Raw genomic sequence first — 17,044 nt, 5'->3', positions numbered from 1 at the left:
CGTTAGTGACATAAGAAGTAGGTCTGATAGTACAGCAGTGCTGTTAAATTTTTTGGTTTATAATTGCATAGCTTTTAAGCAGGCCAGTGATAACGCCTGAACTCTCCTGCTATCTTTTTTTCTTACAGGAAAATAACACTTGGATTTGTTTTTATGGAGTTAAAGGGACCAAAACTATTACTGTGTCACTCACTGAAACGGAATGAATTGTTCATTCTTGTGTAGAAACACAGTACGTGTTTGGTTCTAAAATTGGATCAGAGAGACCTGGAAAGAGCAGCATCCAGAAATAATCCTTAGTGTTAGTGTGTTATTAGTTTTGCAATAAGTGAGATTTTGCCTAACTTTGGAAAACTGATTGACCAAAAAGCTGGGGTTTCTCAAGAGGTGACAGATGTTTCCCCAAGACAGATCAGATGAATTGGAACTGGTACTTGGACACTTCGTTAAAAATAACTGGCGTAGGTCTGGTCATTCAGGACAACTGGAACTGTTTAAAATAAATTGTAATTGCATAGAGGTTATCCTCTGAGATAACTAAAGTCTAATAAAAGTGAACTGAAACGAATATCAAAGCCATTGATGGGAAAGAATGAAGGAAGGGGACCCAGGCGTGCGGCGGAGTTTGCCCTTTGCGGCTCCGGAGCTCGTCGTGCCGTGGGGGCTGGTGATGGTGCCGGCCCGCACCGCTGCCTCCCGGGCGCTGCCGCTGGAGCCCTTCTGGCCCGCGGGGTTTCACTGCCTGGGGCAGCGTTTGGAGCACCAGTGCCGTGGCTCGCACGTTCTCTAGACTGGGGATGCTGCTGCTACTTGATGCCACTGTCCGTAAGGCTTTCAGCGACTTTGGGGTAATTGCTGGATTTCTGCTCCAGGCTGACAAACCTCACCGTGAACCCTTTTGCTGCTATTTTTAAGTCTGATTTCAGCCGCACGGGTTGGTTGCGGACACAAACCTGCGCAACGCCTGAGTGCCCCGGGCAGGCAGCTGCCGTGCCTAGCCCCCCCCTGCAGGCCGCCGCCCGCTCCCAGCCATCCCGGGGAGCAGCCCCGTCCCCTCCGCCGCCGGACGGGCCGCCGAGCGCGGGGAGGGGTGCTGGGGCGCGCAGCCGCCCCCGAGCGGCGCGTTTCCACAGCAGGAACAGGGAGTCCGGCCTCCCCGCCGGGCTGGGGTGGTGCCGTGCCGACCTGCCCTGCGCAGCCGGGCTGGGGGGACCCCTCCGCGCCGCTCTACGCGGCAGGGCCCCAGGCGGGCGCAGGCGGAGGCCGGGGCGGTGCGGCGGGGCGCAGGCGGGCGGCTGGCGGCGGCGGGCAGGTGCGGCGCGGGCGGGCCCCGCCGGGGCAGGGCTGCGGTGGAGGGCGCTGGGCGGGACGCGGTTACCGTGGGGACGCGGCGCGGCGGGCCCTTTCCCTCGGCCCGGCGCGGCCCGTCGGTGTCACCGCTCCGGTGCGACCCCTCCGGGACCCGGCCGGCGCCGCGCCCTGCCCTGCGGGGCCCCGGGCCCCCCCTGGGGCCTGCCCCAGTGTGCTCCCGGGAGAAGACATCGTTTCTGTGGAGCTGCCTGGCACCATAATCACAGAATGGTGGGGGTTGGAGGGGACCTCTGGAGATCATCTTGTCCAGCCCCCCTGCTTGAGCAGGGACACCCAGGGCAGGGGGCACAGGACTGCGTCCAGGCGAGTTTTGAATGTCTCCAGGGAAGGAGACTCCACAACCTCCCTGGGCAGCCTGTTCCACTGCTCTGTCACCCTCACAGGAAAGAAGTTTTTCCACATATTCAGATGGTACTTCCTGTGTTCCAACTTGTGCCCATTGCCCCTTGTCCTGTCATTGGGCACCACTGAAAAGAGTCTGGACACATCTTGACATCTGCCCTTCAGGTATTTGTAAGTATTGATGAAATCCCCTCCTCAGTCTTCTCTTCTCCAGGCTGCACAAACCCAAGTCTCTCAGCCTTTCCTCATAAGGGAGATGCTCCAGTCCCTTGACCATCTTTGTGGCTCTCCAATGGACTTGCTTGAGCGGTTCCCTGTCCTTGAACCGGGGAGCCCAGAACTGAACACAGTACTCCAATAATGCTTATTTCACTTCTTACAGAACTGTTCTTTGTGATAGAGTTATTGCAGTGTGTTAACCGTTGAATGCAACAGTGCTCCCTTCCCCTTCTGCTCTCAGTTGGGAGGATCCTACATTTCGTGAAGAGCCTTGAGGTTGCGTAAAGACAGTGGCTCTTCATCCGAGGCGCTCTGGGAATGGGCGGTAGGGCTGGAAGGCTGTCCTGTCATGGGCAGCTCTGTGGCTGTCTCCGAGCTGGCCCTGCAGCTGTGCTTCTCCTTGGTAAAGGAAAGGATACTTGGGAGTTAAAACCTGCTCAGTGGGTACCAATGCGGTCAGCTTTTGTGGATGGTGGTTTGAAAATGGGAGCATCTGATTTCTGGGAAAGAAATTGTAGGCTTTTGTTTCAAAACTGGCTGGGTAGAAGGAGAAACCAGCCGAGCAGGAGATAGCATCCTGATAAAATGTCGCTCTGGAGCTGTGGGAGGCCGGCTGTGTGCCAGGAGGGCCCTTATGTCTTCCTGAAAATACTTTGTCCCAGGACATGGTGCAGGTAAGAGCCAGGCAGCAGCTGTAAGCGAAGAGTGAAAAAGGTTGGTTGTTATCGCTGGGTAGCAAATCAGTAATGCTGGTATGAGAAGGTGTCAAGAGAGAAGCATGAGGGAAAGATGGAGTTAAGGCAAAGAGGTAAATTTGAACAGGAATCTGGTTAAGCATTAGCAAGGAAAGAATGAAATTAAGAGGCCGTGGGAAAGGGAGCCCAGCAACATTTCATAGGTTGCTGAAGACAATCCCTACATTATTGGTGATAGACACGTTTGTTCTAATGCAATAATGTTTATTTACAGAAGTAATTATATAAAAAGTACATTATTGTCTTAACAGCTTTTTCTGTTTTCAGTTCATTCTGAAGGTTGTCATTGAATTTGCATGGATTTGGAAGTTAAAGGAGTTGCTGTGTCCCCTCGAAGGCAGACTCAGCTGTCATCGATGGGGAAGAAACGCCAGGTATGTTAATAGAAGGCTTGTGGTTGGTTTCCTTCTGTGTTTTGACATTTTTACAAATATTTTAATCATACTTCAGAATGTGTTTAGTATGAGGTTATAATACATTCTGTGGAGAAGGGAACATTTAAAGAAATTATTTTTGTCAGAAAGTGATAGTTTAGTACGACAGCTTCTCAAATGAGGGAGAGAATTTCAGATAAAAACAGCTGTCCTAAAATAACTGACCTTCTGGGTACTTGGCTAGGATGTGGAGAATTCAGGAGCAAACTAGTGCTTGCAGTTGAGTGCAAGAGAGGCTTGAACCTGTCTGTGCTGTCCCAGGCTGTTGGTGAAACTGGTAACAGGTGTGTCTGTGTTTTCATTTTCCAAGACAGCAAGAAAGTAAAGCAACTCCCAACACCTAATTTCAAAAGGCATGATTTCAGATTGATGTGCAAAATGAATCTCAGTGCTCTGCGTTCATTATGGAGGGGATTTTTGTTTTCCAGGTATTCCTAATAGTCTATGTTTTGAGATAAGTTAGGTGTGGCACCCTCACAAGATCACTGTAGCAGAAACTTTCAGGCTCACTTTTGAAAGCCTGATTAGTAAAAACATGATCTTGGATTCTAAGGGCCATTGTTTTTATTACAGCTAATGTAAATATTGTTATTTTTAATACCAGTTGATCTTTCTCACAGATACTGTGTACTTTATGCCCATGGTGTAAAGTTAATTGGTAATCTTCCCTCAGTCCCCAGGGACTTCCAGTCCTCATTTAACTTCCTTATTTGTTGGATGACCACATGAGGAATTCTTGGAGTTTGACTGCCAAGTTCCTGTTTTTCTTTTTTGTTTGATTTGGAATGAAAAAGCACCTTTTGTAGGGGATATCACATCAGTTTTATAATGTTACCTTTTAGCCAGTCTTTTGAGGATGAAATACAAGAGCATTTGGGGCATTTAGTGTAGGTTATAAAAGAAAATAAATGCCCATTATTCTCTGATCCCTCACCCCTTTTTTCTCCTCTTTCTCATGCCCCTTGGTTTCTAAATTTAGACTACCTGGTCCATCTGATTCTTGGTGGCTTGCAAAAATAAAACATAGATTAAAATTACGTTGAAATTATGTGCTTCACCCCGTAAATGTGGACGGTCTTCAGGATGATTTTTGTTTGCGTTCCTCCTGATTCAGTGACTCCTGGAAAAGGAATTCCATTAAGGCTTTAACATTTAGAATGTGGTATGTTCTCTATCTTATCGCAGTTGAAGCGGTATGGGAAAACAATATACTTGTAATTTAATGCATTATGTCTAGTTTTAAGAATAAGACTAAATTATGTAAAAAAAAAGTTGAGAGACCTATTTGACCACAAGGTGGTGGTGTTTATTATGTACGACCTTCTTGGAAAGAAGCTTTTTTCTAAACCTGAATACCCTTTTTCGAAGGCACTAGAGGGTAGTGTTGCTGAACTGTGAACAGTTTCTTCTGGAGCAGGCTACAAGGGTGTGTGGCAGGAAGGGGGTTACAGTTTTGTAACTGCTCTCTAATCATGAAAGGTGTTGGGGCAGTGCTGAAATAGGATGTCTGCTCAGTTCAGACTAGGATGCTGAGATCTCTGAGTTGAAGAGTGTGGAAACAAAGATGCTGGCCCTGGTTCAGAACATCCCGGAACCACACTTTCTTCCAGACTGGGAGGCCAGTTGGGGGAATTGTTACTCTGTGCTTGCCCCAGTCAAACTGTCCTCCCCAGGGATTTGGCTGTTTTCAGAACGCCGTAGTGGGGTAAATGGAACTTCAGAATGAGTCTTTTCTTCTTGCAGTGTTCTTGCTCAGTTGAGTTTGGAGATCTGTGTGGTATGTGGCCATGCAAAATAAACAGTGTGAGTACACAAGCTGCCTAGTCATTGTCATGTGCTGCTATACTAAAGCTGAGATGATACACCAAATATCAGGGCTTCTTTGCAGTCTGAGCTAGCTCCGTGTGACCCAGCTGGCTGTCAGTATGGTAGCTTTAGTTTAAGGGTTGGTTGAGGGGTTGGTTCCCAGCAAACAAGGACCACATGACCTAAACCCTGTGAGCAGTGATTGTACAAAGTCTCAGGAACATGGATTATTTTTAATGCATTATTAATAGCTGACGTGGATACTGTCTGGATTCTGGATTCTTGATGGCTGGAAATCCTTCTGTCATGATGAATATTCAGGCTTTTAGTCTCATGATCTGTAAGAATCAACTGTCAATGAAAAGTTTTTGTTTTGCCCTTTTGTTAGTAGCATCTCAGTCAAATATGTCAGACAGATGCTTTGAGGCATTGATTTTAAATATTCCAGGGGAAGTTGAAAGAGAACTGTGTATTTTAATCCTGATCCCTGTATGTATGTAATAATGTGTCGTTCCCCTAGGGCTGGAGACCAGATACACGGGCTACTCACGGTCCTCGCCCACCAGAGTAAGTCTGCTTCTATTTCTGATCAGATTGTGTAACTGTGCATTATTAACACAATACATTGGTATGCAACTCGTTGTTCCATGAAATTTATCATCATAGGTTTGTTTTCTATGATTTATATTTAGAGCAGAATTTCTGATGCATTATTTATATTGGAATTAAGTTGATTTACATTTGGTTGAGCTTAATGGTAGAGTTGTACTCAGGGCTTTCATATTTATACCTAGACTTTCTTGAATATTTTTAATATAATAGTCTGCAAAAAGAGAAAAAGTATTTTTTGTTTGTTTTAGCTATTAGCCTCCTTTGCAGGTATTACAGTAAAAGTTACAGAGAAACTGTTGTGAAGGGTTTTTACAAGCAAAGGGAAATTTTATACAGTGCCTATAAAATTTAAAACCTTATAGTGACTTTGGCAAATAAGCAACATCTGCTATTCCAAGGATCATGTTTGATAGGTCAGGGGTTTTTGTTTACTGAAATGCCTTACAGCCGATGTATCTCTCTACGTTATTTTACAAGTATGTGTGACCATGGCCTTGGATTGTGCATACTGAAGTCAAAGAACTTCAATTTCTGTGTACTGTCAGTCATTCTCTAATAAAAAAAGACTGGAAATAAAGGAGCTTTCTTACTCTAAGAAGTAATCTTGCTATAATTTCAGAGTATACCTGGAGTAAAGGCAGAAGACACAGAGATGCTTTGACGAATTGGGAAATGTTTTCCTTTCTTTAGCACAGTGGAAGCCAACTTTACTTCAGTATTTCATTCTGCTCAATCTCTTCCAAAAAAAATTTTGGAAGGTTTTAATCCCAAGGAGCTGTTGCTTCCCTGTTGCTTCCCTGTTGATTGATTATAGAGGAATATTGCCACAGACCTGCTATGGAAGACAGGAGTAAGGAATCCCTGATTTACGATCTTGTTGCAGCAGCTCCTGCTGGGGGGTGAAGAGAAGCCAGGATGGCTGTGCTGGGAGTGAGGAAGGGCCTTGCAGGGGCTTTTTTCAGCTGCCAGGGTACTCTGCACCTGGGGAGGAGGAAATGCTCGCTGGCCAGTTCCTGAGCTGAAGCAAGAGGGGCTAATAGGGATTTGCCAAGCAGGCCGTCTCCAGTTGTGGTGAAACTGTTCATAGCAGGGAAATTTTTGTGAAGGAGCTAATAATAATAACTAATAGGCAGTTTGCTTTAACTGTAATTGAAAAATAAGAGAATGTATTGCTACTAAAATTGTTTTAACTTCCTGCAGGGTGCCATGCCTAGATCTAGGAAGGCTGAGAGATTCTGATGAAGAGGTAATTATAAATTAATTCTGTCCTGAATAGTTTTTAGAATTCATGTGTTGCAGGAGTTTGTAAAAATATCACTCTGAATATAAAACAATTACGATTACTTGTCCTTCTTTTTTTTCCTGTAATTTTAGGATGGGGACTCATACATACCATACAGTGGAAGCTATCCTCATACATACCCTCTAGATTCATCTTTGGATTGGAGAACATCATTACAAACACCATATGCACAGCATCATCAGGCCCAGCAGGTCAGCCTGTCGCTTTAAAATATGCCCCTTCAGCAGTAATTTAGAAAGGCATAGTTAGCTTTATTATAAAAATTCTCTTTATTTCTTTTGATTAAATTGGTATTTCAGAGCGCTATTGGGCCAAAATACTTTTAGCAAAGTACTTTTTACTGAGAAACCTCTAGAATATTTAAAAAATCCTATTTTCTTAAATACCTTAGCTGTTCTTTGTTGGTTTATACACTCATCCATTTCACTGTACTTATTTTTGAATAGGTATACTAATAGCTAGCTTTATTAACAATTTGTCAAAGCAACTGAAAAATGTAATACTTTTGAGGTAGCCTGTAACTTTGGTTTATCTTTCTAACCGAAGTGGAACTTAAAGGAATTATAAAGATAAGATCAATAGTAGTTGGTAAGTGTCTGACTAAAGAAAAAAGATGTTTACAAACAGTAAATAAGTATTATTTATACAGAAGAAAAGTTACTTTTGGTGAAAAGGAGACTTTTGGAGTTAGGTGCAGCTGTTTCACAGGGTTTTTCTCAAGTCTCTTGTCTTTAAAAACAGAACTGTGATGTTAACTTTGGAATTGCGTTCAATTTGTCAGAGCACGTCTATTGTAAAATTTCCACATCACATTACCAGCACTTTTTTTCCCCCTGGATGACTAAGTTAATCAACAGTAATATTAAGTGCTCTATAAGGAAAATCAGTAGTCCAGATGCTAACATTCTGGTTTATAGCACAGTACAGCACTGTTCAGGATCAAATATCCTCTATAACAAGTTTAAGAATTAATTTAATTACTCAGTTATTGCAGTTGTTCCCTGAATGCAGGAAAAAAATTTCCTTTGAACTCTTATATCTGAATTAAATTTTTAAAAATGAATATGGCAATTTTTTGTTTGGTCATCAGTGCATATTTTTCTTTAGTTTAAAGAGGTGTCTAGGAAATCTTGTCAGAAGAAAACAGGCAAAGTAGCTGAAAAATATACACTGACAAAATAACATTATCAACTTAGTAGCAGAGGACTATAGTGTATGGTCTGAAAATGTCATATGTTTTAAATTCTTTTGTGAGACAGCAACTAGTTTATTGGGAAGACTATTTTTAATCTGTTGTACTTCCATCAGTATTTTGAATGTTTCAAATGTGATAATTAAAGGGAAAATGCAGAAGCACTGGAAACAGAAGTCTTCTGTTTGTAGTTGCTATATATTTGAGAGATTAGATATCTAGAGCTTTAAATTAGTTCAAGAATGCTGCCTACGTGATTATTTTCCATCATAATCATGCACCATATGTAATCATGGTAAAAATCTTACTATAGTAGTATGTTTTTATTTGGTTAGGATGCAGGAAATATCTTAATTTTGGGAAGAAATGGAAAATACACTTTAAAAATCCATTATTTCAAAAAAACTTATGTAAACCTAAGAAATACTCTAATGAGTATGTTTAAAACAGAAATGTAGCTGGAGGGAAAAACAGTTGTTAGTTAATTTGTACATAACCTATGTCCCTTGAAACAAATAATGTAGTGAGTTGTATGGCAGGACTCCAAATTGTCTGTAGCTCAAGGTGAATCTCCCAAGATCATAATTTTATATGTTTCCCTATGTAACCAAATGGTTTCTCAACCTGGAGAAAAGGAAAACAAAACTTGAAATGGTTACGGTTTTTTTTGTTGTTGTTGTGTTTTTTTTTTAATTTTTAAATAATGGATTAAGAATGTATTACTTGTTGGAAAATCTGTGTGCCCAACATAGGTATTCATGTATGTCCTAAGATGTAACTGTAAACATGTAACTATACATGTTAGAGTTGCTATACTCTTTTTAGGTCTGGATGCCTATAATTTCACTGCTTGCTTTACCATTTTTTTTAAATATAAAGTTCATACATATACTTCTGTCTGTCTGCAGGTAGGCTAATGGAAGGTTGGTATGGCTTTGCCTGTTTCTCAGGGTTTTTCTCCCTTTCTTCTCTGCTTTATCTCATGTTGCTTCCTTTGTGCTTTCATTATGTCTTAAATACTGACTTGCTGAATGTGCAGGAATGTATCTTCTGTTCACTTACCCTCTTTTGCTCACTCTCTCTCCTTTTGCCTGACTTTTTTTTTTATTCCCTCTTTTTTTTTTTTTGTCGAGAAGACTTCCAAGCAGTTCTAAAATACTTTAATGTATTCCTCTGAGTGGCCTTTATTTCTGCATTGCTTGCTTCTGGGGCCCTGACTGAGCATTCCTTTAGCAAGAGATATTCCAGATTCTTCAATAACATACTGTGTAAGTAAAGCTTCCCAAAATAGGTCACTTTTGGAAGAATAATTTAAATATAGTCTTGTCATTCAGGAATTAACCAGATAAGGAATGTGGATCGTCTTTTGAAAGAGAAAGCTGCCCTTTCAAAAACATAAATTGATTGGGTTTTTGTGAAATTATTTTCTAGAAGAGGACTGTTTCACTGGTATTGCAAGATGAGATCTGTCAAGGAATATTATTTAAACATTGAAGGTGTTAATTTTTCAGGGAGAGAAAGAAGAAAGGAGTCTTGGCCTTCTGTCATTGCTGGTGTTTCCACTGCTTGTGCCTCCATTGTGCAGAGCACTGAAATGGCCCTAAAGTTAGGAAGGTGTTTACCTGACTTCCCAGTCTTTTCAGCTGATGTTGATCTAAGGAAGGAAGCCCCAGTACTAATACTCATCGGCCATGCAAGAATGTTAGAACTTCTGATTGGAAAAAATCAATCAGCCCATTTTCAGCCATCCAAAATCTAATGTCAGAATTCCTGTTTTTGTGATCTGTAACACTATCTTATAGGACAGAACCACTGAATCTTGGCTTCTCTCTTTGAAAGTTATGTTTTTAGATTAAAAACTGGCAAAATATGAAGAACTCAATGAAAATTAAGCCTGAATATGCAGTCATATTTGCATTTTTCTTAATGGGAAGCATAGTGTTAAGAAGTTTCAGAAGTTATACTGGATGGGGATTATAATAATGCTGTTCTCATTCAATAGATCAACCAAAGACTTTTTTTGATTACTCTTTGCTTTAGCATTATGTGTTGGAGCAGAAGACGATACCAGAAAATCTGCCATCCCCAACAGACAGATATAAACTGAAGTATTGTCAGTATGAAGCAGATATGAAGGAAGAATATAAGCAGTATTCTCAGAGAATTGCAGAAAAGAAAAAAGACCACATCCGGTGTCCAGAAGCTTCGATAAAGGTAGCTGGCGAAGAAGGAATTGCATTTTTAAATAGCGAATGTATGCTGGTATGTCATTACAGTGTTTGGAGAGGTTGGCATGTGTGTGTCATTAATCTCTTCCATCTTTATCATATCGAAATAAAACAATTGTAATTTCAGCATCTAATGTTGAGTAGGAAATAAAATAAGGGAAGCTTGTTTCGGTTGTTCCAGACTGAGAAACTGAGGTGCTCTGAGAATCTAAGTATGCTTGTATTCGCTGGTAAGAAATGGTACATTTGCCCTCACAGTGCACCTCTAGCCTGAGCAGGAAGGTTAGTGTGATTGACAGGGAAGTTTGCAGCCTAAGAAGATGAGAGGCAGCAGGAAGATCTTAGTAAAATATTTCCAAATATAGAAATGCATTCAAGCTTTCTTATTTTTTAAATATAGAAGTACATTAATTATTTTTCTATTCAGTTATGACTGTATATAGGATTTAAGAAAGCAGAAGTGAAGGGTGTGATGTGTACCTCAGAGAGCTGTTAACCTGAAAATGGAAGGGATTATGGGGTTAAAATAATGAAAGATGTTATCTGTACTTTTTGCTTTGACATTGTATAAGATCCAGTATAGTTGGACTGCAAGCTGTATTAATTCTGCCAGGTTTCTTCTGTGTTTTTAAATTAAAACTAAGATGCAAACAAGGGAAGGTCAGCGAAGAGAGACTGGAAAACAAAGGGCTGAAAAAACCCCAACTTTCCTCTTGTTCTGGAAGACACAGTGGAGAAAGGTGGTGGCACAGAGCAAGATACATAATTGTAGGTGTAAGCAAACAGGAGACAAAAGTAAGCAACAGCTGTGAGGGCTGGTCCCATGCTAGGCTGAGCTAATGGTAGATGACCGTTTAAGAATCTTAATGAAAAGTGAAGCATGCAGATGTTGATGGAACATATTGTACTTCTTGCTTTTCAGAGAAAAGGTTTTTGAATAACAATGAGTTTACTGATTTTACTTCCTTAATGGTCACTAGAATGAAAAGGGAAGGTCTTACATAAGACAGATTGTGTCACGTTCTGTTGCTACTGTTTTACATATGATGTTGATAGTTCTAAAGGGGCTTTATCCTCTTACGCTTCTAGTGTTCAGATAAAACTTGGAAAACCTGCAAGTACCTATAAATGAACGTTCTGTGAGTAAGAGAGTTGAGTGAAAAATACAAATCTCTTATTTTGTTAACTACCACCAAACAAAATTAAACTCAAGATTGTCAGTTCTGGGGATTTGTTGTAGTATAATTTTTTTTTTATGATTCCACTCTTCTGTACCAGTCTGACAGCACCATGTCCTCTGTTTTTCAAGGAGTAACTCCTCTATATGTTGTATTGCAAGTCCATCAAAAGGGTATTACAGGAGCAGCCAAGTTAATCTGAAACCGAGGGAATAGGTGGCAAGTTGTATACTGGGAGAGAAAAAGTAGGACTGGCTTATTCTGGTGATTTTGGGTTCCAGAAAGATACTTGCTAAGTACAAGAAGCCATGTATGTCAGTTCCTGTGGCAGATTTTAATCTAACGCCTAGCAGAATAATTCTCTGTGTTAGATATTATCACTACCTGATTAAATTAATAGATCAAAACCTCTTTAGATTTCAAGATACTTATTGTTTTATCTGATTAGTAGAACTTTTAATAACTTTTTTCTCTGAAGAGAAGCTGCTCCTAGAGGAGCACAGCTAACAAAAGCTACTCTTTTGATTTCTTTCCTGTGTTCTCTCCTTCCTGACTTGTGTAAACACAGTCGTCTTTGTCAGTTTTCTTCATATCCTCCATGTAGGAGATATTTCCATAATACCCTTGGACTGTTTTACAAGTCTGTTAGACCTGGTTCAGCAGTATGCTTTGACTTGACCCTGTCTAGACTGTATTTAACTTTTTTTTGTCAAAAAGCAGCACCTCTGCAATGGTGAACTTTGAGCTATATGCATAATGGCAAATCTGCCGCTTTCTCTTGGCTGTTCTTGAGCAGAACAGAGAAAGGATGAGCTCTTGTCTTCTCAGAGAGGTACTAACAGCCCGCCTTCTCTGAATTGCTGCTGATATTTCACAGAGCTTGTAGAAACACAGTATTTTTGAGTTTTGGGTTTTTTTTCATTTCAAATTAGTTGAAAGCTGGTAAGCATTAAAAAGTTATAAGGAAGGACTAGAGAGCAAGATTTTTAAGTTCAGTTTCTATAGAAAGCTAGCCTTTAAAAATTTTTTACTTTTTCTAATTGGCGTGAAGTGGAGGTAGAGACTTTAAAAAATAAGAAAAATACTTTAAAATAAATTGTTGAGGTAAATGTGTGTGGGTTTTTTGTTTGTTTTTCTTACAATGAATAAAATTTGATCTACGAAAATTTATTTTTATATAGTGTACACAGCTTGAAGATGCACATAATGATGATCTTACAGCTCTTGATGAGAAAGCTCTTCTTCAACAACACTACACAAGCAAGCCCTATAATATGCAGCACAGTATAAGGAAATCAGAAGCTGTAAGTATTTTGGCTGATGTTATTCTGTTAACTTTCTAGACTTGTAGAATGACTTCCCAGATGTTCAACCGAAGTTAGGCCTTAGGTGATTTGGTCCTAGTATGTAATTGTACCCATTGAAGTCATGGGGGGAGTTTAAACATTTGTTTCAAGAAGAGCTGAACCGAGCAATCCAGTGAGCGTTTTTTAAAATATTATCTGCAATGCTTGTCTTTTACACACTATTATATATAAATGAGAATGCAAAATACGAATAATAAATACAAATATATGCATACAGCTAAGATTGAGTGACTTGTGTGAACCTGAGTATAGTGCTATATTTCCTTTGGTCTGTAGCTTGTACCTAAGCCTGTATCCCATTATCCATGGACTCCATTATTCTATCAGCTTTTACTCTGACTTGTTTCTGGAGTAAACAGGCTATTTTCTTTCATTAACTGCTGAAATGGAGTATGTGATGAGAACTGACTTTGTAAGCTGTGTGGGCCCTGCTGTGGGTATTAGATTGGCTCAGTCATGGCTATGGCTGTCTTCAATCTCCAAGGATGGAGCTTCTACAGCATCTCTAGGCAACACTTTCCTGTGATACGCTGTTCTCCTTGTCAAGAAGTTCTTCCTATTATCCATACCAAGCCTCCCAAGGCTCAGTTCGTAACCTGGGCCTCCTGTTATACTGTTGGCCACTATTAAAAAAAGTTTGAGTCTGTCTTCTTTGTATCTACCCTTTGGTTGTAGGATGTTTTCAGAATGCCTCATTGCTGCTTCTGCAAGCTAAACAAATGCAAGCTCCCTTAGCCTCTCCTTTCCGTTGCTTTGGCTCTGATCCTCTGTAGAGGTTTTCCAGATTCCTCTCATCCCTATTGGTCTTGGGAAGGAGAGAGCCCCAAAAACTGGAAACAAGTATGGCCTCACTGGCATGCATAGAGGGGAATAAAAACTTTTCTTATATGGATGCACCCAATATGTTTCTTTAATTTTTTACATAGACATAATGTTTACTCTTTTTAGGACTGAACAATAGGAGTCTTGCCCACCTAAGGCTAAGCCTTGAATTTGGGATTATTTACAATGATGAAGAACCTTGAGATTTGGTATTGTGTGATTCAGTATTTGCATATGCAGAGTGGTGGCTTTCAAAACTGGTTTTTGAAGCTATTGTTGAACAGAGTTAGCATTCTGACTTTCTCATGGAATACTAAGCCATGAGGAATTTTACGAGATTGTAAAAGTAATCCATAATCTTAATTGCTTTTGTTTGCTCATCACTATGCACTGGATTTTGCATCATTGCAAACATTTATTTGATTTCTAGTCTTGTCAAAGTGAATGTCAAAGTGAAGGTCACTGTTCATTTTCATGATAAGAAAATCTTTTCAGAGAGTACTTTTATGAAGAACTTGAAGAACTTCCTGTTTGTTATTTTTAGAATAAGTTTAAAAATCTATACTGTAGGGTGAAGAAAATAGAAAAAAAGTTTTGAAGTAACATTAGAGTAACTACTTAATGCTAAGTCAAATAAGCTGAAAACACTGCGAAAAGGGAGCAGTGCAGGACCACGAAATAACAGATACACTGCAGCTGGTATGCCTTAAAAGGAAACCAGCAGGCATCTGAGCAAGGTGTCTTGGGGACCTTTAGAAGCACTTCTGTTATTGATTAGCACTCATAGTTGCACAGGCTATCTGTCTCTTTCTAGGAGTATCTCTTAGGTTCTCTCAGGTTCAAGCTTTTAATAGTGGTAGGAAAAGTTGAAAAAATTGGAAGTAGTAACTGCATACATATTAATTCCATTGGGTATATGTTGCCTCAGTGGGAGGCATTTAATTTTAAGGTGTTTTAAAAATTTGCTTAAGAATACACAATATTAAACTTTCCTTTTACTATAATCAGTGCCAAAACCCCTAATGTTAAAGTTGATTTTCTCTTAATTTTTCTGTAGTTTGGAAGTTCCCTTATTCAAGACAGGTTATAGTACATGTGTGCTTGCCAATAGATGCTATCTATAATAAAATCAGGGTTTTTTTGAAGAAGATTGGTTTTCTCTGACTGATCATGCTTTGTGAGCAAGAGTTACTGTGAGAGCTGCTGCAAGTTTGATGTTTGTCTCAGCAATTTTGTAAATTCATAGTAGAGCTTTTGTCTAAGAGCTGAACAGAAGATTTTTCCATGGGAGAGTACATTTAGTGACCTAGTATTCAACTGAAATTCAAGAGGTAAGGTTTCTGTTGTTAAAATCAGGTTCTTTTCAGCATGCTAGCTGGTTTGGCTCTCTAAGCTGGGGTCCGTAGAATGTGTTGTGTTTACAAACACTGCTCCAATTATCGTTGTCTTCTCCTTTATATAATGTTTTTTAATACATCTGTTGTGGTAGTTAATGGGTAAAGATTCAGTAACTCAGTATAAAGCACCTGTATTTCTGATAGGTGCAAAAATGAAATATGAAATTAAACTGAAGAGCCCCCTATCTCCTATAATTCAGAAGTCTTTTAAGGCTTAAAATCAGTTCGGAGTAAACACCAGCTGGGCTGATGTTACCGTATTTATTTGGGTATTTGATTGGTTTTGGTGGTTTGTTTTAGGGTTTTTGGAGGGGAGGGTTTGTTTGCTTGGTTGGGGTTTTTTATTTGGCTAGTACCAATCAGTATTTACTTGAAGGTTGTGAATTATACCCAGAACATCTCTGTGGAATTAGGGATTATCTCTTACAGTTACCCAGTACCTGGGAACCAACTTTTGGTTTGATATATCTAGTATTGGGCTTGTACACAAGAATTGTATGGCAAAAAATAACCAATTAGAAAAATGTCTTAATTCTTGAGTTTCAGAATACCTACAGAGTTTTCAAAAAGTCTGTATAACCCCCCTCAGTAACAAGAACCTCTGTTTTCTGATATATACAAATTATTTTCTGTAGAAAAAATGAAAATTTAGGTGCAGTGAAATAGTTCCGAAATCTGGAAGATAAAACGAAGAGAGATGCTGGTGCCTGGTTGTTGCCGGTGGCCTCCATGCTGTCCTGGGGCATGCTCTTGTGCTTTGGCTTGTCTTTCTGTGAAACAAATTATGATCATCGCCTGAGCACTTTACAGTGAATGGCATGATGTTATGGTTCAGTGTTACTCTAATAAAAATAGTAAAAAGATCATGTTAAATCCACTTCCCCCTTAGGATGATCTTTCCTGAAAGGATTTTCAGATTGGCCTGTCTCAGCAGAAGATTATTGTGGCATGCAGCAAATAAAAATTGTGCTTTGAGACTAAGTCTTAAAATAATTTTTTTGACTAAGTATTGCTGCAGGTAAAGTTTCATTCTCTTGAGTTGGAATCTGTCAGCCATGAAACCTGGAACAGTGTGAATTTCCTCAGGCTCTATTGCACTTACAGAGTTTATTATTTATTGTACTTACAGAAACAGTACAGAGATAAGGATGCTGTCTGTCAACAGAAATACTAGAATTCTCATATTGACAACTAATATGCATAGGCAATTCGAGTGTGTAGCAGAGAATATTATTTGTCTGTTTGTTATACAAATAGAACTCTATTTAAAAACATAGAAAAAAAAAGGTTAATTGTGACATTGGTAAGATTGTGACCTCTGAATGCTATCTTAAAGGGTAATTTATTATTCAAAGGGTCTGGTGTTATACATTCAGTTTTCTCTCAGTCAGTTTTTCATTGCAGGAAGATGTTGCTGCAGAGAAGAGAAAACAGGCTGTAGTAGAACAAGTGATGGTGGATCAATTATCTAGGTAAGTGAATTTATAATGTAAAACTTCAGTTTTCCCTACAGAAGACTTTAGATCTGTGAATGCGTGGCTTTTCTTGCCTAGGAGGTTTTGAGCATCTCATTCCAAGTCTCATGCAGTCTTATGTAGTGTTATTATCTGCAAAAATTCTTTAAATGAAAAGGTCTGTTTAATTTAAATTAAAAGATCAGTTTAAAGTGCTATATCTAAGATAATTTATTTGAGAATAATTTTTAATTTTATACTTGAACCTAATGTAAGAGCTTTACAATAGCATTAATTCTCAGAAATAACCCTTTTGCACTTCAGCAAAATATAGGGATGCCTGCTGCTAGATATTACAGTTCTTCAGTATTTATTTTCTTTTCTAAGAATCTTAGTTTTATTAATATTCCTTTATTAATACTGACACAACATCCCTCTGGAGTAAAGGAGTATTATACCAATGTTGAGCAGATAGGAAAGAAGTTTGATCAAGGTTGTACAGGAAGGCTCTCCTAACGTCATTGCTATCCCTTTAGCTTGAGAAAGCATTGTTTCTATGTAGAA

At 39.6% G+C, this 17,044-nt stretch overlaps 1 protein-coding gene across 3 annotated transcripts in view; it reads left to right on the top strand.

The window, feature by feature from the left end:
• The first annotated feature begins 1,020 nt into the window (after positions 1-1,020).
• CAPS2 (calcyphosine 2) overlaps positions 1,021-17,044 on the top strand; it is a 31,826-nt gene continuing 15,802 nt past the window's right edge. For 2 of the 3 annotated variants that reach the window (XM_064449783.1, XM_064449767.1), the window contains exons 1-9: positions 1,021-1,312; positions 1,755-1,884; positions 2,955-3,061; positions 5,448-5,494; positions 6,740-6,785; positions 6,914-7,033; positions 10,075-10,248; positions 12,622-12,744; positions 16,431-16,498. In XM_064449783.1, the coding sequence (XP_064305853.1) occupies positions 2,984-3,061; positions 5,448-5,494; positions 6,740-6,785; positions 6,914-7,033; positions 10,075-10,248; positions 12,622-12,744; positions 16,431-16,498 (656 nt within the window). In that variant the 5' untranslated portion in view covers positions 1,021-1,312; positions 1,755-1,884; positions 2,955-2,983. Of the gene's footprint in view, positions 1,313-1,754; positions 1,885-2,226; positions 2,859-2,954; positions 3,062-5,447; positions 5,495-6,739; positions 6,786-6,913; positions 7,034-10,074; positions 10,249-12,621; positions 12,745-16,430; positions 16,499-17,044 lie in introns of those variants that run through there. The other variant, XM_064449774.1, reaches the window with a different exon arrangement.

The sequence above is a fragment of the Phalacrocorax carbo genome, chromosome 1 (genome assembly GCF_963921805.1).
Source record: "Phalacrocorax carbo chromosome 1, bPhaCar2.1, whole genome shotgun sequence".
Taxonomy (NCBI): domain Eukaryota; kingdom Metazoa; phylum Chordata; class Aves; order Suliformes; family Phalacrocoracidae; genus Phalacrocorax; species Phalacrocorax carbo.
The sequence above is the reverse complement of the archived record's forward strand: the minus strand, read 5'-3'. Positions and strand labels throughout refer to the sequence as shown.